Source organism: Heteronotia binoei, chromosome 8 (genome assembly GCF_032191835.1).
Source record: "Heteronotia binoei isolate CCM8104 ecotype False Entrance Well chromosome 8, APGP_CSIRO_Hbin_v1, whole genome shotgun sequence".
Classification (NCBI taxonomy): Eukaryota; Metazoa; Chordata; class Lepidosauria; order Squamata; family Gekkonidae; genus Heteronotia; species Heteronotia binoei.
In genome coordinates, this window is record NC_083230.1 from 21,076,043 (window position 1) to 21,102,917 (window position 26,875).

At 45.3% G+C, this 26,875-nt stretch overlaps 1 protein-coding gene across 2 annotated transcripts in view; it reads right to left on the reverse strand.

Annotated features, from left to right (window-relative positions):
• The window catches only part of LOC132576040 (mitogen-activated protein kinase 11-like), a 66,812-nt gene that overhangs the window by 18,577 nt on the left and 21,360 nt on the right, over positions 1-26,875 (reverse strand). For both annotated transcript variants that reach the window (XM_060244802.1, XM_060244803.1), the window contains exons 2-3: positions 1,370-1,499; positions 70-128 (exon numbers count right to left, since the gene is read on the reverse strand). In XM_060244802.1, coding sequence (XP_060100785.1) covers positions 70-128; positions 1,370-1,499 — 189 coding nt within the window. The remainder of the gene's footprint in view (positions 1-69; positions 129-1,369; positions 1,500-26,875) is intronic.

The following is a 26,875-nucleotide window of genomic DNA, read 5'->3' on the forward strand; positions in this document are numbered from 1 at the left end:
TTGGCTGGATCATGTCCATGGTGTTCCATGGCATTCCCACTGTTCGCTTGTATGTCAAACTTTACTTACACTTCATTAAAATTTTCTATTGATGCTGCAGGTGTAAAAACATCTAGTAATCCTATAACCTGAAACAGAAGAGATGACATTTTATCTTGAGAAATGCAAGTGGCAACTCTGCGTGTTTGCTATCTGTATTGACACGTTTCTGTCGTCAGGATACTGGCAACAGCAGAACAAAAGAGCTGAATGCATTTGAACTCAGTGAAATTTAGTGCATCTAAATTTCCACCAAGTGTATGGAGAACATATCAGCAAATCAGGATTTCTATTGTCCCCCCGCCACTCTCCCCCCCCCACCCCCCAAAAATATATAGCTTGAGCTTGTCTTACATTTGTGCATTGGCAGATATTCTTCCCAGCTAACCAAGCCTTTGGCCTCTCCCCATGCTTCTGAAAGGCCTCGGGCCTCTTCATTTCTAAAATGTTGTGTGTATATTAATATTATTAAAAGCATGCATGCCTTCCCCCCCGCCCCTTAACTTTTTAGAGTAAGTGATATCTCAGTCTGGCAAAAAGTTAGGATAATTCCCAGCTGGCTTCTGCTGTAAAAGTACTGGAGTGAAATGCCCTGAGCTCAGCCTAGAACCCTGCTGAGTTCCCAGAAAAAAACATTTGTGTGTGTGAGTGTGTTCTATCTGCTCCAAGAACATCAACGGTTCAAGCCCACATTTATATTCTGCTTCTTTGCTTCGTGACTGTCATGACATGGCCCCAGATAGCTGTAGCAGTGGCTGGTACAGCAAAGCAATGTGCAGGGTGTCCAAATCTGTCATATGTACTGAAGACATGTGTGTACAGAGGACAATACATGCAGTGAGAGAGAAAGCTCAGGTAGACAAGCTCCTCACCCAGCCCTATATGACGAAATGCTTTGGCACTGACTCCTTTGCCTGTGAATGCACATCTCAGTGCGGTCAACTGTGCTCATGCCTAGAGGTTCCATCCCCAGAGGTTCTGGTCACAGGCTTACAAGCATACAGGTTGCACACACGTAGGTGCTCTATCAAAGTTGAAACAAAAATGTACAGGAAGGGGGCTGATGGGTGGGGTGGGCCCAAATAATTCAGTCCTTTACTCCATAACAGCTCTGATCCTATTGTATCACTGTGCTAGTAAAGCTTGTTTTTAAATGCAAGACTAAATTAAGGAATCTGGGCACAGGAGTAGTTCAAACAATCTTGAGTTATTGAAGTATACAGTGATACACTTGTGCTTTCTGGATGATGATGATGATGATGATAATAATATGAAAGATGAACTACATGTGTTCTATTAACAGCACCCATTCCTCTGTCTCTTCACTCACGTTTTCATGTTTCATATGCTTGAGTAATCTAAGTTCCCGGTAAGTCCTTCTGGCGTGGATAAGGGACTGGAAAGGTCTCGAAAGCTTTTTGACTGCCACCTTCTGTCTTGTTTTGGTATCATATGCTGAACTGAAACAGAAAAAAGGGGGCTTGTTTTTGTCATCTATAGTTTTCTAATTTTGAAAGCTATCTTTGAGACAATGACAAAGATATATCTGGAATTGTGTTCTTCATTCACCTCTTATAGGCTGTATACATATTTAAACATCAGTCCACTTTGAACAAATAAATTGTTTTCTGGCGAGTGGGAAAAAAAAAATAACACTTCAAACAGTGAAACGCCTTCTTTGACTGAACTGTGACTCTGTGAGGCAAATGTGTGTGTGTGTGAGTGTGAGAGAGAGACAGAGAGAGAGAGAGAGACAGAGACAGACAGACAGAGACAGACAGACAGATCCTGGCACAAGGTATCTCGCACCAGTTCAGTGTTGTGGATTCTGAATTATGTTGTTGAAACGGTGAATCTGCCTGAGGAAATAGAACCATAATCAAAGCCTTGCATGGGTCTGATACAAAGCAAGAGGTCCAAGGTGGGAGGAGAAGGATAAATAAACAACAAATGTAGTCATCTCAACAACAGCATGACCAAGCATGCTCCTCACATCAGCCAAGTCCAGCATCTACCCAGCTAATTTGCCAACCTCCAGGCAGGGCCTGGAATTATGATAGACCTCTAGGCAACAGATATTTCTCCTGGAGGAAATGACAGTTTTTGAGGGTTGACTCTATGGTATTACTTCCCACTGAAGTTCCTTTACTCCCCAAGACCCACCCTTTCCAGTCTTTACCCCCAATCTCCAGATATTTCCCAACCTGGAGGTTTCAACCCTATCCAGTAGCAACATGAGTGACAAATCTAAAAGCCAATACCATCTACAGACCATAGGAAGCATCCCAATAAAAGGATGCCATTAGCTTGCACTTGCGTAATGTGCAATGAAAGGATCAGCCTTTTTCGCCATATTATTATTATTATTATTTTGCTACTTATAGCATGGTGTTTTCAAGGTAAGAGACAGAGGCGGTTTGCCATTGCCTGCGTAGCAACCCTGTACTTCCTTGGTGGTTTCCCCTTGTATTGTCTATGGCTAATACGACTTAGCTTCCAAGATCCAACAAGAATGGGCTAGCCTGGCCTGTTACCGGGCACAGATAAGGAAATATCATGCTGTTTACCAGCTTCTGTTGCTTTCCAAGTAACCATTACAGATGGGCACCCCCGTCCTGGACCATGAACCTCCATGCTTAATGGACTGTGTCCTGGTCCATTTGGTCCGTGCAAAAGCCATTTAAAATTTAAATGTCCTTTGTGCAAAGCTGTGCAGCGTACAACTGAAGGCAAGTGACAACTTCCCCTACTTTGTACATAGGCAAGCAGGATGTGAGTGGTGACTTCATCCACTTGCGGGTTGGTGAAGTTGCCACTCAGCCTTCACTCGCACGCTGCACAGCTTTACAAATCCCATTTAAAGAGAACACGTTCCCTTTAAATGGCTTTTGCAGCCAACACAGACCTTACAAACCTCCTGGGAGGGTCATGGGAGGTCTGGGTCAGTTGGATGGCATGGACCAAAGCTCATGGACCATTAAAAATTAAATCCATGATCCAGTCCATACCCATCCAGAGTAACCAGGATGAATGCTCAACATCACTGAATAAAAAGCTGAATTTTAAAAAGAACATACATCACATAATGCCTTTTATTAACACCAACCTAAAACAGTGTGTGAGCTTTCAAGTTCTCAGTCTGGTTATTAAAATTGGGGGGGGGGGGATCTTTCAGACTACATTGTTAAGGCTTCTTTGTCCATTTGCATCCCTGGGGATGTCTGAAGGATGCTTAAACGACTTCACAGGCCACTCCATGTAGCTAAATGGTAATATCAGACAAGATGCTGGTGTGCTGGGAAGAAAAAACAAAAATAGAAGCAAAGACAAATACGAGCAGAACTAAGTATGAGTCCAGTGTGTGTGCACATACAGTGAATAAAACTTGGTTGGTCTTAAAGTTGTCACTAGACTCACACTTCGTCCTACTTCTTCAGATCAACACAGCTACCCATCTGAGCAAATGCCAGCATATATCTGAGGAAGTGTGCACGCACATGAAAGCTCATTACTTGAATAAAACTTTGTTGGTTCTAAAGATGCCACTGGACTCAAACTTTGTTCAAATACCAGCAGTTAGTCAACGGTCATCAATGAAGAGTTCCAAACAATTAAGAAGCCTGCACACCGTTTTGTGTTATTTTGGTTGGTGTTCAAAACAGGTAAAGTTAGTCCCCTGTGCAAGCACCAGTCATTTCCAACTCTGGGGTGACGTCGCATCGTGACATTTGCACGGCAGACTTTTTTACAGAGTGGTTTGCCATTGCCTTCCCCAGTCGTCTACACTTCCCCCACCAGCAAGCTGGGTACTCATTTTACCGACCTCGGAAGGATGGAAGGCTGAGTCAACCTGAGCCGGCTACCTGAACCCAACTTCTCCCGGGATTGAACTCAGATCGTGAGCAGAGAGCTCGGACTGCAGTACTGCAGCTTCACCACTCTGCGCCACGGGGCTCCTTGGGTCATCAATATAATCTGATCCGCCTGTGTTAAAAAAGCTTTTCCGTAGCACCAAATATTTAGTTTTAAATTGTTTATACATGTTTTTTATTGTTTTAAAACTGTAATTCAAATTGTTTTTACCGTAACTGTGAGTCGCCCAAAGTCCGCTTGTGGAGGGTGCAACATATAAATCCAAAGTAAATAAATAAAAGGTACGTCATGGCTTTTAGTTTTGGACCAATGTGGTCGCCTGCACAGCCTCTTCTATGTCAAACAGAATTTGCGTTCCCTTTAGAAAAGGTTATCTCACCACCTGTGTGTATCTTTTATTTATTCTCTCATGACAATCGCCCTCTGTAGGAAGGTGCATTTCCAGCAAAGCAGTCATTTTTGTAATAACAACACAAGGATTATCCCTAGGTAATAGCTTTCTCCCATCTGCCGTAACAGAGAACCAGAGAATTAGCTTTGTTAATTTGGCTTTTTATCTCCCATGACTCCAACTCAAGACTCCGTGGGGAACAGTATGATTTGAATTCCGGGCCCCTGGAGAACAGACAGGAGCCTCTATTAATTACAGAGTCTGCAAATGCTGTCTAGTAGCATCAAGTGTTAATTACGCCTACCCAACACTTGTAGGCTGTACATAATGTTTATATGTGGAACGGTAATTAAAATCCAGCAATTTACAATGCTATAAAGCTTGCCTTCGGCACCACCGATAATAAACAAGCCCAATACAAATGCATGTGCTTTAGGCTTTGATCAATTTAGGCCTTGATTATTCAAGATCTTACAAACTCTTTTGTGGATTTCCTTTCATAGCTGCCAATATTTTAAAGCACAGAGGTTCACCCCCTCTGACCTCAAAGCTGCCTTTTGTACCGTAATTACCACCACTAAGTTTCACTACACTTCTCACCCCTGACTCATACTGAAAATAAAGGCAATAAAACTAAGATTCTGCTTCTACGTACACTCGCCACAATAGAATTGACTCATTCTACACACAAGTATTCTAATGTGAATGCAAAGTTTAGCCATTGAAGGGGCCAAATTATTGTTTCTGAACTGAGGGATATTCCATGTGACAGGAGGAGAACCCAATCTTTCTGTCAGACAAAACAGGAAGCTGTTATGCATTCAGAATTCTATATGTACAAAAGAAGCCCCATGCACTCATTATAGAGAGCCAGTTTGGCATAGTGGGTAAGAGCAGCGGACTCTAATCTGGAAGACTGGGTTTGATTCCCCACTGCTCCACATGCAGCCAGCTGAGTGACCCTGGGACAGCCACAGTTCTCTCAGAACTCTCTTCGCCCCACCTTCACAGGGTGTCTGTTGTGGGGAGAGGAAGGGAAGGCAATTGTAAGCCACTTCAAGATGCATTTGGTTGTGAAGGGCAAGGTATATCAACCAACTCTTCTTCCTCTTCTTCTTCTAGGATCAGTGTACCTGAAAGATGACCATTTCTTATGGGTCCCTGCTTGTCTGCTACAGTCATCACCTGAAATCCTCTCCTGTGTTTTCTCACACACTGAAACTAGGAGGGCATGCACAAGAAACTGAACCTTCCTGGTAGTGTCCTTGTACTATAGAAATATATCTGCCAAGCTTTTCCCAAGGCTTGCTTTTGTATTTCATTTTACTTCATTTATACACTGTTTTTCTCCTCAACATAAGAACATAAGAGAAGCCATGTTGGGTAAGGCCAGCGGCTCATCCAGTTCAACACTCTGTGTTACACCATGCCTAAAATCCAAGTGCCATCAAAAGATCCAGAAGCCCTCTCATTGTTGCCTCCCCAAGCACCAAGAATACCGAGCATCACTGCCCCAGACATAGTGCTCCATTTACACCTTGTGGCTAATAGCCATTGATGGATCCCATCCACTGTGGAAGCTATCTATGCTTATAGCCGCCACCACTTCTTGCAGCAATGAATTCCACATTATAATTACTCTTTGGTGAATAAGTACTTCCTTTTATCTAAGTTTACTGCTCATTAATTTAGTTGAGTGCCCATGAGTTCTTGTACTGTGAGAAAGGGAGAAAAGTACTTATTTCTCTACCTTCTCTATCTCATGCATAATTTTGTAAACCTCTATCATGTCACCCCTCAATCACCATTTCTCCAAGCTCAAGAGCTCTAACCTGGATAGCACAGGCAAGCCCAATCTCATCAGATCTTGGAAGCTAAGCAGGGTCAACTGCAGTTAGTACTTGAATGCAGGGCTTTTTTTCGGGGACTGTGGCAGAACAGAGTTCTGGAACCTCTTTGTGGAAACAAATTTTTAAAAAAGGTTTAAAAATCCATGAAGGGCACTCAAGTGTTTCTCCTTCATTTCCCTCTTGGAGAGTTCCAGCACCTCTTTTTTCCAGAACTTGGACTTCCTAGAAATGCTAAGTTAAGAGGGCAGTGACAGGCTTTCTGAATATTCGTCTTCAGGCCCCCAGTAGGGGTCAATGACTAGAAGTTGCCATGACTTACAGGTGCAGACACACACAAAATACAGAAGGAAGGAAGGAAGGAAGGAAGGAAGGAAGGAAGGAAGGAAGGAAGGAAGGAAGGAAGGAAGGAAGGAAGGAAGGAGGGAAGGAGGGAGGGAGGGAAGGAGGGAAGGAAGGAGGGAAGGAAGGAAGGAAGGAGGGAAGGAAGGAAGGAGGGAAGGAAGGAGGGAAGGAAGGAAGGAAGGAGGGAGGGAAGGAGGGAGGGAAGGAGGGAGGGAAGGAGGGAAGGAGGGAAGGAAGGAAGGAAGGAAGGAAGGAAGGAAGGAAGGAAGGAAGGAAGGAAGAGCCCTAACATCTTTAAACATTCTTCAAAGGCAAGGTGTTCCATCCCCTTAATTATTTTAGTTTCCCTTTTCTGCACTTTTCCAATGCTATATCTTTTTTGAGGACCAGAACTCAACACAATATTCCAAACGAAGCTGCACTATAGATTTATAAAGGGACATTATGATACTGGCTGATTTGTTTTCAGCCCTCTTCCTAATAATCCCCTGCATAGCATTTGCCTTTTTTATTATAGTGAGTTATCTACCATAGAATCAGAGTTGAAAGGGGTCTCCAGGGTCATCCAGTCCACCCTCCTGCACAATGCAGGAAATTCACAACTACCTCCCCCACACACATACATCCCCAGTGACCCCTGCTCCATGCCCAGAAGATAGCAAAAACCTTCAGGATCCCTTGCCAAACTGGCCTGGAGAAAAATTACTGACAGACCTCAAAGTGGCAATCAGCATTTCCCTGGGTGCATAAGAAAGAGCCAGGAGAACTCATTTATGCAACCCTTCCCACCCTCCTCATGATCTATCTGATTCACAGAATAAGCATTGCTGTCAGATGGCCATCTAGCTTCTGCTTAAAAACTTCCAAAGAAGAGCCCACCACCTCCAAAGAAGCCTGTTCCACTGAGGAACTGCTCTGTCAGGAAGTTCTTCCTAATGTTTAGTCAGAAACTCTTATAATTTCAACCTGTTGGCTCTGGTCCGACCTTCTGGAGCAACAGAAAACAACTCTGCACCATCCTTGATATGACAGCCCTTCAAGTGCTTGAAAACAGTGATCATATCACCTCTCTGTTGTCTCCTGTCCAGGCTAAACATAACCAGCTCCTTCAACCTTTTCTCATAGGACTTGGCCTCCAAACTCCTCACCAACTTCATTGCCCTCCTCTGGACATGTTCCAGCTTGTCTATATCCTTCTTAAATTATGGTGCCCAAAACTGAACACAATACTCCAGGTGAGGTCTAACCAGATCAAAGTAAAGCAAAAACATCACTTCACGCGATCTGGACACTATACTTCTGTCGATACAGCCCAAAATTGAATTTGCCTTTTTAGCCACCACATCACACTGTTGACTCATTTTCAGTGTATGGTCCATTAAGACCCCTAGATCCTTTTTGCACATACTACTGCCAAGACAAGTCTCCCCCATTCTATAATTATGCGTTTGATTTTTTCCTACCTAAATACCATGACTCCAAGGTCTCTCTTCTGTTCTCTCCTAAATACCATGACTCCAAGGTCTCTCTCCAGTTTGGACCCCATCAACATATATTTATAGTTGGGATCTTTCACTCCAATGTCATTATTTTGCACTTGCCCACATTGAACCTCATTTGCCACACTGATGCCCACTTGCCCAGCCTTGACAGATCCCTCTGGACAGATCCCTCACAGTCCTCCTTGGTTCTCACCACCCTGAATAACTTAGTGTCATGTACAAACTTAGCCACTTCGTTGCTTACTCCCAACTCCAAATTATTCATGAACAAGTGAAAAAGCACAGATCTCATACTGAGCCCTGCATTACCCCACTGCTTGCCAGCTTCTGCTGTGAAAACTGCACATTTATACCCACTCTAGGAGATAAAAACAGTGGCCTTTCAAGGCCATTCCTGCAGCTGTAGGTGGAGGAGTGGGGAATCAAACCCGGTTCTCCCAGTTAATCTGCACACTTAACCACTGCACCAAACTGGCAATTATAATTTCAAGGATCAATAGATTATTTTTTTTACATCCATGGAACTATATGTGAAGACGAAGTAGCCCAGCTGAACGCCATTCTTCCTTGTCCTTTATCAGTGCTGGGTATTATACAATGTATAGCGATAACAATAAAATACAAATAATAAAATAATAAGTACAAATAATAAAATGCAACATTTGCAGAATCCTACCATCCATGCTTAAAAGGCAGAGAGAGTTTGCCCATGTTTCTTGGCTGCACCTACTTCCAGCCCCTGGAAATATCACTCCCAGAATGAGCGGCGGACAGGGTCAAGAGCTTGGGGCGGACAGGGTCAAGAGCTTGGGGGTGCTATTGGAGCCTTCCTTAAAGATGGAGGCTCAGATAGCAGCCGCTGCCAAGTCCGCATTTTTTCATCTTAGGCGGGCAAGGCAGCTGGCCCCCTTTCTGGAGCGCGACGACCTGGCAACAGTGATCCATGCTACGGTCACCTCAAGGTTGGACTACTGCAATGCCCTCTACATGGGGCTGCCCTTGTCTCGGACCCGGAAACTGCAGCTGGTGCAGAATGCCGCGGCCCGGCTGTTATTGGGTCTCCCAAAGTGGGAACACATCCAGCCGGGTCTCTGGACTCTGCACTGGCTTCCAGTGATATACCGAGTCCGGTACAAGGTGCTGGTTATTACCTTTAAAGCCCTATATGGCCTGGGACCTGCCTACCTGAAGGACCGTCTCTCCCCACATGTTCCCCAGAGAGCACTGAGGTCAGGAACACAAAATCTCCTCACTATCCCCGGGCCTGTAAGACGACCCTCTTCCGGCTAGCCTATACCTAGCCTATATTTAGCTAGGATGACAACTTGAGGTAACTGGCCAGCCATCTGTTTACAGGAAACTGAATTACTCTGTTTTTAATGTTTTTAACTGTTTAAATATTTAACTGTTTTATACTTGAAATTGTTTAAATTTTATGTTTGATTAACTGTTGGAAGCCGCCCTGAGCCATTCGTGGGAAGGGCGGGATATAAATCCCAAGTAAATAAATTAAATAAATAAATAAATAAAGAGTTTTTGCACAGGGATAGCTGTGAGGATTGACAGGCTGAAGAGAGGGGAAACAAGGGAAACATGTGCCCAGGAGAAAACTGGGGGAGAGACAGAAAGTAAAGAAGGAGAGAAGGAAGAGGGGAGGGAGGAAGGCTGGGAGGGAAACAACATGCCTGGAAGGAAGTGCAAGGGGGCGACAGAAAGCAGGAAGGAGAGAAGGAAGAGGGGACGAGGGGAAGCCTGGGAGGGAAGCAACATGCCTGGGAGAAAGCAGAGGGAGGCGGCAGGAAGGAGAGAAGGAAGAGGAAGGGAGAAAGGCGGCGTGGAAGTGAGAGAGCGGGGGGCCAGCAGGAGAAAGGCAGCAGGGAAGAGAGAGAGACGGGGGTGAGTAGGAGAAAGGCAGTGAGGAAGCAAAAGAGCCAAGGTGAGCAGGAGAAAGGCGGTGGGGAAGCGAAAGAAGAAGAAGAAGAAGATGATATTGGATTTATATCCCGCCCTCCACTCCGAAGAGTCTCAGAGCGGCTCACAATCTCCTTTACCTTCCTCCCCCACAACAGACACCCTGTGAGGTAGATGAAGATATTGGATTTCTATCCCGCCCTCCACTCCGAAGAGTCTCAGAGCAGCCCACAATCTCCTTTACCTTCCTCCCCCACAACAGACGCCCTGTGAAGTGGGTGGGGCTGGAGAGGGCTCTCCCAGCAGCTGCCCTTTCAAGGACAACCTCTGCCAGAGCTATGGCTGACCCAAGGCCATTCCAGCAGCTGCAAGTGGAGGAGTGGAGAATCAAACCTGGTTCTCCCAGATAAGAGTCCGCACACTTAACCACTACACCAGAGCCGGGGCCAGCAGGAGAAAGGCGGCAGGGAAGAGAGCTGGGGCCAGCAGGAGAAAGGCAGCGGGGAAGATAGAGAGCTGGGGCCAGCAGGAGAGGCGGCAGGGAAGATAGAGAGCCGGGGGCGAGCAGGAAAAAGGCAGGGAAGGCTTCTGTGGGGGGGGACTCCCAATTTGGCACCCCCCAGGGCCAGCACCCTAGGCAAATGCCTAATTTCCCTAGTGGAAGGGCTGGCCCTGCAAGTGGCCTTGCTGAGACCCTGAAAATGAATTATGGGTACTGGGATGGCAATGATGGCTAAGCTATACTCTAAAGATATACCAACAACAACACCTATACTGCAATTCACATACTATTATATTCATGCTTGCAACAGCTTGCAAATCGGCCCATATTAACGCCCCTCCCCCCCCAATATTGTAATGATGGTGGTGGAGAGCACTGTCTGAGAAAGGAGGACTTGCTTAAGGCGACCTAGTGAGTTTGCAACACAAAATAAATTTGCACTGCTTTGCTACATCGGCTTTAAAAAAAAAGGGGGGGGAGACACATTTAACTTCTATAAAAAATAATGGGATTTTGTTACAAAATGAAATACTTGCACACTCTTCAATCTGGTGAGAGCTGAGCAAGTTTCAACACCGCATGAACTACTTACAGTCGCAGTCACATACTCATTTACAATTCCACTGATTCATATCTGAAAGCCTTTGGCTTCTGTTTCAGTGGACAGAAAAACTGATTTTATAGATGGAATTTCTAAGAATATTTTAACATGTATTTTAGACTGGGCAACTGTAATATTACTATTTTAAGAGAAGAGGGGTTTTTTTGCTTCTGCTATCTCTCCCTGTTCCCTATAACCCTCCCACTCCAAACCATTATCTCCTGCCCTATGTTTACATACAACCCTTCACAAAACCTTGAGATTCTGTGCCAGTGGGTTGGATCCTGCCATCTTTTAAACTCAATCTTACCTGCTCGCAGGGCTTTTATTGTAGCAGAAACTCCTTTGCATATTAGGCCCCACCCCCTGATGTAGCCAATTCCCCAAGAGCTTACAGTAGGCCCTATAATAAAAGCCCTGTAAGCTCTTGGAGGATTGGCTACATGAGAGGTGTACGGCCTCATATGCAAAGGAGTTCCTGCTACAAAAAAAATCCCTGCCTGCCGACTCTTCTTCCTTACTCCAGCCCCCTTGCGCATATGCCTTTTGCCTCTGCCGGTTCCATGATTCCCAGCATGGTCATTTTGGAGGTCAAAGGGGACCTTTTTCTTTCTCTTCACTTGTGGAAAAACTGCCTGGACCCAGCTACGTTCTCTTGTGTTCAGCATGACCAATTCCATACCTTTTGAGAATGAGCTTTGTTTTCACCCAGTGCTAGGGAAGCTGGGTCTACCTATGCCAAGCACATGGGCCTAGCCCACCTGACTGAGTAAAATTGAGAACCATATAAACTTACCTATGCTCCTTCGTGGAAAGGAAGGATGCAACAGGATAAGAGTAATAAACAGTCACTAACAGCTGGAGCGGACAGGGAACTGTAAATGGCCCTGCAGCACGACAAACTGAGTAGCCACTGCGGTGCTACAAGCCAGTGGTGCAGAGATCCATCAGCCCGGCGGTGCAAACAGTGGCTATTCATTCGCCCGCTGCTCCCTCCTGAAAACTGACGGCAGCGTGGGAAATGTAAATGGTGAACTGACACCAGTCACTGTTGCTGATCAAGGGTGTGAACTAAGTTGTCTCAGAGCTGCTAGTACTTGTTTATGCTTACCTCCGGCCACTAGCAGTCCTCTAGGCAGTGGCGTCACTAGGGCGGGGCCAAGGGGGCCATCGGCCCTCCCCCAGAGCATTCTCATTGGCCCCAGGCACTGACCCATGACCCCCCCCCAACAGGAAGGGGCTGGCCCTGGGACTAGAACGCTGCTGCTGTGTGTGGGCTGGCCGGGATTCTGAAACCGGGGACGCGCTGCTGCCGGCTCAGCTAAAAGCGTGTGGGTGAGTGGGGGAAACTTAAATGCCGCAAAACTGGTATCTTGGATTACGGGGGCTGGTCATGTGACCAGAGGGTGGATGAGGGAGGGGCCATGTGAAGTGGGCGGGGTTGTGTGCGGAGGGGGTGACGCAGCCCTCCAAAAGGGGTGATGCCCAAGGGGGGGGTGACTTGAATCAGTTACACCCCAGGGTGCAACCCACCCTAGTGATGCCTCTGCCTCTAGGGCAGTGGCCCACCAGAATATTTCCCTCTAGGCAAAATGGGCAGTTTACTCCTGATTTACAAGGGAATATAGTGGGAAGATTTGTTTTACAGAGTAAGGGTGAGAGGGTGAGGGACTATGGCCTATTACGCACACACATCTTACTGCAAAGTTTCAGAGCAGTAAGACGTTAATCGTTATTTTAGATTTATTGCCCATTTTAGGCACCGTTCTTTTCCCTCTGGTGGATTGGCTACTAAGACTCGAGGCTTCTTTGGAACTGATTAACATCTATCTTTGAAAAGAGCAGTGTGCAGAAGGATAGCGGCATTAAAGGTAAAAGATCTATATCTATCGCTCCGGGACTAATATAAGACTACTTTAAAAAATGCACTTTTCTAAATCAGGCTGGAATGTCACTTGTGACATTTGGGGGGTTGGCATCCAAAGTTTTTTTTTTAATTATGCAATTGCCCTATCACAGCTGTACAGTAGTGTCAGGCAAACCCCTCCATTTAAATCCTGTGGTTCAGGTTTTGTGCATGAATTTTAGCGTTAATTCATGAAAGGGAACAGACAGGAACCCAGGCAAAGGGGGGGGGGGATGTTAAAACTGACAAGACTTTTTAAAAAAATTGACAAGCCGCTGCAAAGCTCCATTTTCAATAGGGGATTCTCTGCTGTGTTATTGGCCACTGTGAAAAATGGGAAAGAATCACATATTCTCATAATATGGGGGGGGGGGGGGGGTGGAATTTATTTTAAGTTGACCCTCTTTATGATCTTAACCATACTCTTTATGAAAGTGACAACAAGAGCTCTGAGCTATTCAGCACTATCATGAATTCATATTGCTAATATCAGGCACTTAGACTGAGAGCCTAAGTGGAGCATCTGGGTCAATGTGTGAAGGTTGAAGCTGTCTCAGGGCAGGAAAGGCCTTATTTGGTATGATCCTGATATGGTTTGACAGGAAACAGCCATTTATAAAGACCAAAAAAGTAGGTGAAAGATAGAAGAAAACTGAGGGCAATCTGGGCTCTGATTGTTTTGATTTGGCTGTGAAAATGTTTATATTAAGGGGCAGCTGTCGACCCAATAGATCTGATAAGACAGGGGTGGGCAACGGTAGCTCTCCAGATGTTTTTTGCCTACAACTCCCATCAGCCCCAGCCAGCATGGCCAATGGCTGGGGCTGATGGAAGTTGTAGGCAAAAACCATCTGGAGAACTACTGTTGGCCACCCCTGTGATAAGAGATGGGCTGAATCCTTTATAAACCCTGGACTTTTGACTTCTGGCTTTGGTCATGGAGGATTGAGCTGCTTCTCAGCCGAGGAGCAGACTGGAGCCTCTGTTCTGGGCAGAGAAGGTGATCATAACACCTGCTGCCTACTTCTTCCAGGCAGGGAGAAGGCCAAGACATGCATATTAAATTCTGAGGGGATTTACTTTGGCTGACGAGGAATTTCAGTGGGGTTCCTTTTTGGCTTTGAAGAGTCCCCGGAGAAGGATTGCATTCAATCGTCTACAGAGGACTTCTGAGGTCATTAAATTGACTTAAATTCACTAAGACTCAAGGCTTCTTTGGAACTGATTAACAGCTATCTTTGAAAAGAGCAGTGTGCAGAAGGATAGCGGCATTAAAGGTAAAAGATCTATATCTATCACTCCGGGACTAATATAAGACTAATTTAAAATAAAAAAACAAAGGTCTGGATCCAACTACGTCATCTTAAATTAAGGAAGATAAAGGAGGGGGTAATTTTGGGACTAATGAAATTGGAGGAATAAGGTTAAAAGAGGAAAAACAAATGTTGTTTTGAATACATGTGGTTGGGTCAGACAACCCCCTCCGAAATAGAACTGCTGACTTGGTGAAGACGACACAGGAAATGGTGTCATAGAAATAACATGAGACTTCTTAACCATTGAAAATGAGACTTTGTGACAAGAAAGGAAGGAAGAAGCCATTAAGAGAAGGGAAAATTGAAAGCCTCCCAGCCCTCTCTAGGATTTTAAATCATAGAGAAGTACTGGCAGCCATTAAAAGGTCAAAAATTAAAAAAATTAATTAAAAGAAAATGGGATTTAAAAAAATAATGGAGCCGGCAGATATCATCATTAAAAGGTGAAATCTATTGGATTACCGTATTTTTCAGACCATAAAGCGCTCCGGTCCATAGGACGCACCTTCCTCCTAGGGGGCGATCCGCTGCCTCCGCCTCCGATCCCAGCGCTTCCCTGCGCCTGCCTGCCTGGCTCCCAGCAAGCGCTGGGATCGCTCCACGCTGCCCCCACCGCAAACCCAGCGCTTTGCAAGCGCCGGCTGCAGAGAGGGCAGTGTGCTTCCTCCGTGCCTGTCTGCCTGGCTTCAGCTCTGATGCTTAAAGCAAGCGCTGGCATCGCTCCCTCCGCCCTCCGATCCCAGCGCTTGCTTTAAGCATCAGAGCTGAAGCCAGGCAGACAGGCACGGAGGAAGCACCCGCCGCCTCCGCAAACCCAGCGCTTTGCGAGCGCCGGCTGTGGAGGGGGAAGCGTGCTTCCTCCGTGCCTGTCTGCCTGGCTTCAGCTCTGATGCTTAAAGCAAGCGCTGGGATCGCGCCCTCCGCCCCCAGCGCTTGCTTTAAGCATCAGAGCTGAAGCCAGGCAGACAGGCACGGAAGAAGCACCCGCCCCCTCTGCAAACCCAGCGCTTCGCGAGCGCTGGCTGTGGAGAGGGCAGAGTGCTTCCTCCTTGTCTGTGTGCCTGGCTTCAGCTGTGATGCTTAAAGCAAGCGCTGGGATCGAAGGGCGGAGGCAACGGATCGCCCCCCCCCCGAGGAAGGTACCTTCGCTCCATAAGACGCACACACTCCCCCCCCACTTTTTTTGGGGGGGGGAGTGCGTCTTATGGTCCGAAAAATACGGTATATGATTTGAATCAATTTTGGTGCAGTCCAGGAGAAAAAAAGGAAAAACTTTTAAAAAGGGACAGAAAAGCCGCGGATGCCGTTTTGAAGAAATACAAAATAATAATATCTGGATTTAGGAGCCTCAGGGAACAGCGATTTTGGGCTCATATAAAAGGGCATGGTCCAATCTACAAGACTGTGTAACTAAAAATTGAATTTGTGAGGTCAACTTTGGAGCCTATTTAAGCAATGGGCAGGCAATGATGTTTGTGCAAAAATCAGGAGCAAAACAGATTCGAAAGAGGGCTGGGTCACTTGAAGAAGCAAAAATGGCTAAATGCCAGGAGGCAATGGATGCTATGGAGGCAAGATTGGTAAAAAAAATAAAGGAGCCAAAAATGGCTAAATGCCAGGAGGCAATGGATGCTATGGAGGCAAGATTGGTAAAAATAATAAAGGAGCCATTAACATAAAGTAAGAAGGTTAAAAAAAGACATTGAATCTAGTACAGAAGAAGTTAAAAAAGAAATTAAAAAGGAAATTGAAGATCTCAGAAAAGATCATCAAGCACCGTTAAAGTAAGTTCAGGAGGTGGAAGAAAAGGTGAAAGACCAAGATTTAAGAATAGACACAGTGGATTCCACTATTCAAAAAATGCAGGAGAAAACATTACTACAAGACTGTAAACTAATGGAAAATCAGATACGGTTGAGAGGGGTGCCTGAATCTGCTGAGATTGATTTAAGGACATGTATAATAAAAACCATTGCTGAATTCTTGGATGAAGACTCAGATGAAACCAGCTATTTTTATGACTACATTTATAGGGTAGATTCGGGCTATGCCAGAAAAAACAAATTACCAAGAGATGTGGTAGTAAGATTTGTGACAAGAGATATGGTGGGAAAGATGCTGAGTAAACAATTTGAAAATACATTGGAGGTGGATGGCAGCAGTGTAAGAATCATGAAAGAACTGCCAAGGAAAGTAGGTGTTGGATAGATGTTGGAAATGCAAAAAACAAGAAGGATCTTTCTACCATATGTGGTGGATTTGTGAAAAGGCAAAACAATTTTGGCAAATGATTCAGCAAGAGATTTCTAAATTTTTGGGATATAATATTAAGAAGGCACCAGACATTTTTCTGTTGGGATTACAAATGGAAATATTTCCAAAACAAGCTAGAACGATAATTTGGTATATGCTTTCAGCTGCTCGGATATTATATGTGCATATGTGGAAGCAAGACAAAATACCAGAAAAGTGGGAATGGACTTTAAAAGTTATGCATTGGAGTGAAATGGACAAACTTACAAGAATCTTAAAAGAACATGATTTAGAGAAGTTTAAAAATGAGTGGGGAAAATTTCAAAAATATGTTGAAAAATAATGGAATGTTAAAGGATATTTGTCGATTTTTGACAATAATTAAACTCCAAAGGAACGTTAAATGGACTATAGTAAAAAAGCAAGACTATTGGAATATATTTTTTTTCGTTCTCTTGATAATGACTAAAGGACTATTATGAAGACGGATTATAATTATAACATATGTTTTTTTCTTTCCTTTTCTCTTTTTGCTTTATGATGTTTTCTTTTTTATGAAGATTCTTTAATAGATAAAATTGATTACCTTTTTTTTAGCAATTTAATTAAAATACACTGCCGGGGTGTCACCAAAAGGGGGGGAGGGGGAGAAAATGTAATGTATATGTATTAATTTTCAATAACAAATGATAAGTGTCATTACGATATATTACAGTATAATAAATCGTTTTAAACAGAAAAATAAACCCTGGACTTTTGAGCAAAAGGGGCAGACCGCATGAGAGGGAGGGACCTCTTTGCCAGTCTAGCCCAGAAATTAACAATCCTTACCTTGTTAATTTCTCTTTGAGATCTCACACATAGTCAAACATGCTCTAACTTAGAATATAGAGCATAACTCTACTAGAGACTTGGGACTTAGATTTTAAATGGGAAAATGTAGACCAATAGGGTATAGTCCCTGTTGCTGCTGGGACTTAGATTTTTCAGTATGCTCTCTGCTTCATTGTAGAACTATGCTTTATGCTTGACTGAATTCTAACTGTGTAACTGTTTTCTTAATTTTAAGTTTTCTTAACTCTGTTGTCTTCTCAATTTTTAATTGTTTTCTTAATTCTAAGTTTATCTAACTGTTTTGCTTTTCTATCCATATATTTTACGCCTTCTGTCTAAAGGAGAAACTTGAACTCTAATAAAGTGTTTTGCTTTGCTAACCTTGGAGTCTAATAAAGTTTATCTATCAGGTCTTAAAACTTATTAGTGAATATGTATTAGCCTTCTTATAACTGCAGGTTGTTTTGGTAACTGCAGGTTTTGGTTTTGTGTTGCTGGGGGAACAAAATAATTCCCCAACAGGGGGAACATATTGAGTAGAATCCACTGACATAGGCACTGCAAGCTGTGATTGTTGGCAACATGTTTGTGTGTGTGCGCAAGTGTGCGCCTGTGCAAAGTCTGCTGCAACTCCACCACACTTTGCACAGGGTTGCAATTTGCATGGGAGAGGAGTCCTCTGTCTAGCAGAAACTCTAGATAGTTTTAGTCTTGTGCCATTAAACTGAAAAAGGGGTATTTTTGCTAATGCCCTCTCACAGCTGCATAGTAATGCTAATTTCCTGACCTTCCTTGCGAATTTCTGTGGATTTCACTTTGTGATTCTCTGATTTGATCCTGCACACTGGTTGTGATCTTGATGGTTTTTAAAAGCCTGTCCTGAGCTGATTGCACTCGGTCCTCCATATGGATCGATCACAAGAGATTCTTACATTCAGTGGTCTATGTGGCTCAGCCACCATTTTAATGTTAAGCTTCTGGAGACTGTCAAAATGGTTCCTCCCCCAAAAAACTTTGTTCACTAAACCATTAAAGGAAAAAATGTTTTCAAAGCTTTCAGCTTCCTATCCCAATCTCTCTCTCTCTTTACATCTCATGTCAATTTAATTCCATGCTGACAATCCCCCCATTTTGCTTGCATAAAGCACTGAAATCCTTTTTTTTTTGCACTGGAGACGCAGCTGTTTGCCTCCTTTCTGATCCCCTCTTCAAGTCAGTACCAGCAGGGAACTAAACCTCGCGCAGCTCCTTTTAAACTCCCCTCCACTCATGCCTCATGTAAAAAGAAAGAAAAGAACAAGGGGGAAATAGAGCTTGTACACTGATGGTGGGGGGGAGGGTGGCAAAAGATGCAGAGTGGGTGGAATGACCTTGATGGGGGCAGAAGAGTGACCTTCAAGTGGCAGCAAAAGGGTGGGAGGGGGAATCCGAAGGAATCTATATACTTTTGAGTTACCTTTGGCTTGGAAGCAAAACAAGGGGGAAATCGGCACAAAGCCACTCTCAGAAAACCTAAGGAAACAGCAAACAGACAGCAAATAAGAGCTGAAGGGAGGAAAATCAATGCAGAATGACAAAGAAAGTGAGGGAAAATACCCATGCGTAATAGGGCCTATGTGAACATCCAATCCACATCCAATCCACTTCCAATGTTTTCCTCCAGCTGAAGGAGCCTTTACTCTAGTAACTGTTCTGTCTGCAGAAGAGCCACTTAAATTAGAGGATGGCTTGCAAATTTGCTGAGCAGAGGGATATGATATACATAAATGGCTTGGATCCAGCCAAAATTTCCACAGACAAACAATTTCCTCCCTCCCACTGCAGCCAAAAGTGCCTCCTGAAGTGCTGCTTCTGGGGGAATGGGACTCCAGGAACAACTCCAGGAAGTGGGAGGTTTGCCATGGAGGCGAGAACTGGCAAAAATTGTCCCTCATTCTGCCCATCAAATATGGCAATTATACTACAGACGCAGGCAAGAAACAGTGATTAATCACAACCCAGGTAAAACTAGGTAAAGGTTTTCAAATTATTAAATTTTTCTGCCAAAGACAGGACCCTCATTTCACCCTGCGCGGTGGTGTGATGCTAGAAAGGAGTGACTGATAATCTGAATGTTGTTGCTAATTGCTTTTAGCTGCTGAACCAAGCCAGGATCAGACAGCTGAAATGAAATCACTGTATCAATGCCAAATCAGTGAAAGACTTCACTGCCTCATATCGTATTGGAAACCAAAATGATAAACATTCCTTTTTATCCATAGTAAATAACCTGAAAAAGAAAAAAAATGGCCTAGTTGTATACAAAATGAAAACCCACAGCAATACAAGCGTACCACTCAACTATATTTCACATTTACAAAGTAGTCCCCGAATGTTGTATACTTTTTTGCAGCCACAGATTGTAGATGTATTTTCATTAGAGTCCTTTCAGATATAAAGAATTCCACTGAAACAAAGGAACATGCTGTCACCTCCAACGTTCCCTCTAAGATGTGAAGTGTTGTGAGCCAAAATTTTCCTTCATGAGCCAAAAACGGTGCTAACTTTTAAAACTGTGAGCCTACGTTTTTTTTTATTTTTTAGTTTACAAACATAACAAACATGAAAACATAAAATATAAACTATTATCAATTGTATTACAAACTATATTTGTACTAGGAATAAGGCCCATTCTGGAGGAAAATACTGCAGGCTCTAGAAAGAGGCTCTGGGTGAGTGCCCCCTCACATCTGCTGTCTTCCCACCCACCCCACTGAAAGTATTCATTCCCCCCCCACCCACCTGCAGGGGAGCTGATCTCTGCCATCTGGAGAACAGTTGTAATTCTGAATGATCTCCAGCCCTCACCTGGAGACTGGCAACAGTGGTTCTCCAGGAGGAATGTATGATTTAGAGGTTGGAGTCTATTGCATTGTACCTGTTGGAGGTCCCACTCCTCCTCACGCTCACCCTCTTCAGACCCCTCACATCTCCAGGAATTTCCCAACCTAAAGTTGGCAACTGCTGAGTCACACTGGCTGTCATAGGGGGGCTGCTACTGAACAGGAGCAAGCAGCCAGGCCTAGTTAAGTCATGTCAGTCAGGTGGCATCAAGTCACGCAGAGGGTGCTGCCAGGCCTAGTATAGCCAAACTCCAGGTGGAGCCTGAAGATCTCCTGATATCACAACTGAACTCCAGACAACAGATCTCGCTCCCCATCCTGGAGAAAAGAACTGCTTTGGAGGGTGGACTGTATCCCATTCTATTCACCTGAGGCCTCTCTCTTTACTGACAGAAGATGATTGCTTAGCAATAGCCTCTGGCTAGGGGTGAGGCTGAGGGGAGGAGGGAGAGAGGGAGTGACAGGAAAGAGCCATGGCTTGTGAGGAAACACTCAAAGCAGGGCCAGGCCTTGCCATCTAATTGCATTATGGTGGCAGTAGCCCCCTGGCTATTTCCCTGGCTCAGTGGAACAGGCTTCCTTGGAGGTGGTGAGGTCTCTTTGGAGGTTTTTAAAGAAAGGCTAGATGGCCATCTGACAGCAATGCTGATTTTGTGGACTTGAGTAAAGAAATAAACTGTGCAAGCCAATATTCAAATTATTGAAATATACATACTAATCATAGAAATACATATACAATAGAATTCACACCATACAATCAACAAAATTTACACACCATTCATAAACATCCAGCACCCAATATAAATCACTGTGTACACAAATCACTTTCTTCCAGGGTTTTTGGTTTTTTTCCAGTTCAAAAATGCAGTCCAACTTCAGATATTGTATCCATAAACCTGGCAGGAAATCCACTTCAGTAGCTCTTATAATAAATCCAGGTTGCTTGGAATTCAGTGTAGTCATGCTCTTCCATAAGCTGCCAAAGCAAAATCCTTCATGAGCTACCAAAGCAGCACCACTCCGACACCTCTGCCGGCTTGTGAAGTATTTCACGTTCACAGCTTCCTCAGGGATTTTTCCTTAACAAACTATAATCAACTCATATATTCACAAACTTCTCCTCAGCTCAAAATACACATTCCTTATTCGGCATGTGTATTTTGAGCTGAGGAGAGGTTTGTGATTGTATGAGTTGGTTATAGTTAGTTAAGGAAAAATCCCTGAGGAAGGTTTTGTAGCTTCCTTCAGCAAACTGATCCACCAGCCCAATTCTTCCTTCCTGGAACAGACACCGAGCTCTTCCCACAATGGCATTCCTACAAGGACTGGCAGATTCTTTCGGATGTGGGGGAGGAGCTTTGAGCTTGCATGCACACAAAGCTGCCCCCAAATTCCCAGTCTGCTTATCAAGAGAGAGGAGAAAGGAGGAGATTACAGGATACGTATGTTCTCTGAGCAGGGAAAAAGAGGCTTGCCAGACATGAGACTACCTTGGGGTGGTTTTGTTGCTCAGATTTCCCCAAGGAGGAAATCTGTCCATGAAATGGAACCCAGAGATTCTGTGAGCTTCAACCCTGCAAACAACAGAACACCAGGATTGTAGCAGCCACAGTCTGGTTGGATGGGCTGCCTTGGACCACCTACAAGAGGCTAGTAGGACAGTTTGAATGCACCTATGAGTTGGCGCCGGTCACATCCACTTCCTCAACGGTGGCCATTTGGGCCCTAAACTGGATTTTCTCCACCCATGGGTTGCCAGACACTGTTGTCACAGACAACATAACTGCCTTCACCTCCAGTAAGTTCCAGGAGAACCTGGGCTGCTACCTCATCCATCACATGCGCTCTGCACCCTTCCACCCAGCCATCAACAGGCAAGCTGAGAGGATGGTCTGCACAACCAAGGACTCTTTGTGCCAGATCATCCAGGGGGGCTGTTGACTACTGCCAGGTAGCCTTCCTTTTCAGCAACTGGGTAACCCCGAGCTCAGCAACCAGCCACAGCCCAGCAGAACTGCTCATGGGGCAGCGCCTCACAACATGCCTTGATCACCTGCAACCTGATAGGGTCCTGGAACAACGCCAGCTGCCCAAGGTCCATGAGGCACTCTGAGGGTTCTTCCCAGGAGACCCCGTATTTGCCCGGAACTTCTCCAGTGGACCCACTTGGCTCCCTGCACAGGTCATCAAAGTAACTGGCCCCATCTTGTACGAGGTCTCCACCAATGACAGTCAAGTCTGGAGAAGACACATCGACTAGCTGCGCCATTGCCTCCTGCCAGAAGCTCTGGAGTTGCTGCCTGTCGCCACAGAGGACTGCCATGGGGAGCCGTCACCGCTGCTTCTGAATGTGAGTACTGCCAAGGAAGTAACTGTAATGTGGAATTGTGGAATTCACTGCCACAGGAGGTGGTGGCAGCCACAAGTATAGCCACCTTCAAGAGGGGTTTAGATAAAAATATGGAGCAGAGGTCCATCAGTGGCTATTAGCCACAGTGTGTGTGTATAAATAATTTTTTTTTTGCCACTGTGTGACACAGAGTGTTGGACTGGATGGGCCGTTGGCCTGATCCAACATGGCTTCTCTTATGTTCTTATGAAGTCCCAGACTCTGGTAAGCAACCCAACCGTGAGGTGTCAGCTACACCCGCATCAGTCACCATGAACCTTCCAGCCATGGCTTCACCTTCCGCCCCCGCGGAAGTGGTTCCCACTACCCAGGACAGTGCATTAGCACAAGCGTTTGCTCACAAGGAGCCCCGGCATTCGCACCGGAAACAACGGAGACCAGCATATCTCCAGGACTATGTCCGCTGGGGTGTTTTTTCAAACTTAGGGGAGAGGTGTGTTATGTCCATGAATTGGAACCCAGAGACTCCGTGAGCATCAACCCTGAAAACAGTAAAACACCAGGACTGTAGCAGCTGCAAGCTGATTGGATGGGCTTCCTTGGACCACCTATAGGGGCTAGTGGGACAGTTTGAATGCACCTATGGGTCGGGAGCGGGGTGGAGTCTTACTGTATATTACTAGGCCAAGGTCTAGGGCAGGGGTCCTCAACCTGCGGCCCGCTGAGGACGTTTATGCGGCCCTCTGGGTTATGGCAAAATCAGACCGGAAGTGACGTTCAACCTAAACTTGCGTTAGCAACGCACACTTCCGGCACTGGGCTGAGGCGGCGGAGACAGAGTGTGAGGTGATACCAAGGTGAGGTGAGTTTCCAGGCCAGGGTGTGTGGTGTGGGGAAGGGAGAGAGATGCAGAAGACGGAGAACTAACGGCCCGCGGCCTTGTACAGTAACGGCAGTCCGGCCCTCCAACAGTCTGAGGGACAGTGAACTGGCCCCCTATTTAAAAAGGTTGAGGACCCCTGGTCTAGGGTTTCCATGATTGTGCATAGTCGAAATCACTTGAGTAAAAAGATGCTGACTACTACTCTGGGAGTCCTTGTTCTTTCCACTGAACAAAGTATTTAACAGAGGAGAAACTCAGAATGGCTATTTCCTTGCACCCACCCACCAATAGCTTTGACTTACTTGGGAGAAGACCCAGAGCAGAGATCCAGGAGATTTACTTTCCAGGAAACAAGCAAAAGCAGTCACACACACACACACTCATCCACCCCTCACTTTTTAAAACCCCCACCAACCTTGATTATTTAAACACACCCACTCACACACACACAGAGAGCTCCCTTAATCGTTCCTTCCTGGTTTGTGCGGGAGATTCAAAGCCAAGCTTTCCTTTCCTCTCTCACACAGGCACATAAGCTGCAGTGTGTAGGAGGAGCAAATGAAGGTCAGCTCCTCTTTTCACCAGCCAGCAGGCACATGTGAGTAGGGGTGGGGCTGCCTGAGAGCAAGCATCCCTGTATATAGGCTCAAAAGCTGTGTGGGGACGGGTGTAAATCCGTGGCTACTTATGCGCAAACACACGTAAAAGGGAAGTATGGTCACCTCACATATTATTACTAGTCAGTAGCTATTGGTTAGAGCGTTGGACCAGGTTTGAATTCCCAGTTAGCCATGGGAACTCAAGGTGACTTTAGATCAAGTTCCATTCTGCAGTAGCAGTTGCTCTGCCCATTTCTGCTTTCCCCAGATCAAGTGATTGATTCCCTATCAGTTGCTGCACAGCCACAGTTTGACCCGTGGCTCCCGCCAATTCCCCCACATCTTCCCAATCTCTAACAAACAAGATCAGGAAGATGTGGGGGGAACTGGAGAGAGCCACAGGTCAAAATGTGACTACACAGCAACTGGTGGGGAATCGATTGCTTGATCCGGGGAAAGCAGAAGCCTGGGGGCAGAGCGACTGCTACTGCAGAATGAGTTCAGTTGTATGTCTCAGTCTGTGAGGCTAACATGGAGGATGAGACAATGATGTCATAAACCCTTTTCCAAAGAAATATTCTTGCCAACAGCTGCAGTTGACTGTTTTTGACACATCAGTCACAATCACATTAAGAACATAAGTAGCAGCTGTTCTGGATCAGATAAATGTTCTAGCTGATTCAGCATCCTGAGAGAGACACACACACAAACACAGCAGAGGATAGTGGCTAGACTTGTTGGACTGGGATCCGGGAAACCTAGATTCAATCTTCCTCTGTCATGTTCATTGACCCACCTTGGATCAGTCGCAGTCTTTCATCTTAACTTACCTCACAGATTATCACAATTCATGCTCAAAATGGGCTGATTTGTGGTGTGTTTCAAACAGGTTTGTTAAGATTGTGTTGTGCTCCAACTGGAAAATGAACCAGCTGTTTTTCTAGGCAGTTCATTTGGGTCATTTTTTGGTTTGTTTTTCCAGAAAGCCTGGCAGATAGAGGAGATCCTGCTGAAGAGTTTGATCCCAGTTTCACATCTCTAGCCCTTCCAAACTAGGAAACCACCTAGGGGCACCTGTTTTGGGGGGCTGTACCCCCCACCCCAATCCAATTCTCACAAAATATAGAGAGAAGGTAGAGGAAAGTCCACTGAAGAGTCTGCTAGCCCACCTGGGAGCCATTCTACCCCTTCCTGAACCAACAAACCATTAATTGTCATGGGATACTAGAAAAAAAAAACCAAACTGAAATGAACCTACGAATCAGGCAATCCAAGGAACCACGAAACAAACCACAATTTTTCATTCCATGCCCATCTCTATTTACAACTGTATCATCTGATTTTATTGCAAATATCATGTGTCATAACTTCAGAACATATTCTAATTGCAAATCAGTGAACTATGACTATAAAGTAAACTCAACTTTTATTTTCTCAATAAGAGCTGTATATCTTTCCCCCTGGCAGCCCTAAACAAATATGTACCTATGTAAATGTCATCAAGTAACAACTGGCTTATGGCAACCGCAGCAAGTGGCTTTCAAGAGAAGAGAGGTAGTCTGCCATGACCTTTCTCTGCAGTCTTCCCTGGTGGTCTCCCATCCAAGTAGTGACTGTACTTAGCTTCTGAGATCTGACAAGAGCAGGCTATACCATACCACCTTCCCTCTCCTGAACACAGGGATTTTTTTTTTCTGGGGGAGTGTACTAAGTTCCAAAACCTTTTTGTGGAAACAAAATTATCAAAAAATGTCTAAAAGTTCATGAGGGGCACCAGGGAACCGAGACAGTCTCTGATCCAACAAAGTATGTTAAAACACATTTGCTTCAAGGCCATCATCAAGGCTCTATCTATTGATGGGCGGCCGGACCGCTGACACCCCTATAAATCTGGACCGGGCATTGCAGGTCATGGTGGATTGGATTAAGCTGAGTGGGCTGAAGCTGAATCCAGCAAAGACAGAGGTCCTTTGCGTGGGTCGCGGCAAGCTGGGGGGGGGAGATCTCCCTACCAGCCTTTGACGGTGCGTCACTGATACCAGTGCGCAGGGTTAAGAGCCTGGGAGTGCTACTGGAGCCCTCCCTGACAATGGAGGCACAGATAACAGCCACTGCTAAATCCGCCTTCTTCCATCTTAGAAGGGCGAGGCAGTTGGCCCCCTTCCTAGAACGTAGCGACCTAGCAACAGTGATCCATGCAACGGTCACCTCGAGATTAGACTACTGTAATGCCCTCTACATGGGGCTGCCCCTGTGCCGAACTCGGAAGCTGCAGCTAGTGCAGAATGCGGCGGCCAGGCTGCTAGTGGGACTACCTTGGTGGGAACATGTGCGGCCTGGGCTGAAGGAACTGCGCTGGCTTCCAATTATATTCCGAGTTCGCTACAAGGTGCTGGTTATTACCTTTAAAGCCCTATATGGCTGAGGACCTGCCTACCTTAGGGACCGCCTCTCCCCACATGTTCCCCAGAGAGCACTGAGATCCAGCTCCCAAAGTCTTCTAAAGATCCCTGGACCAAAGGAGGCCAAACTGAAAGTAACGAGGGAGCAGGCCTTCTCAATAATGGCCCCCCACTGGTGGAATCAGCTACCGGAGGAAGTGCGAGCCCTGCGGGACTTTAACCAGTTCTGCAGGGCTTGCAAAACCACCCTCTTTCAACAAAGCCTATAAAGAACCCTGAAAGCGACATCTAGCCATCTGAGTATACCTTACTGAATGTAGCACCTTTAATTTATTGTAGTTTTAAAAATGTTATGTACTGTTTTTTAAATGTATTTATTATCTGTATTTTATAATTGACTTGTATAATAATCATGGTACACACACCATGTCCTGTTAGC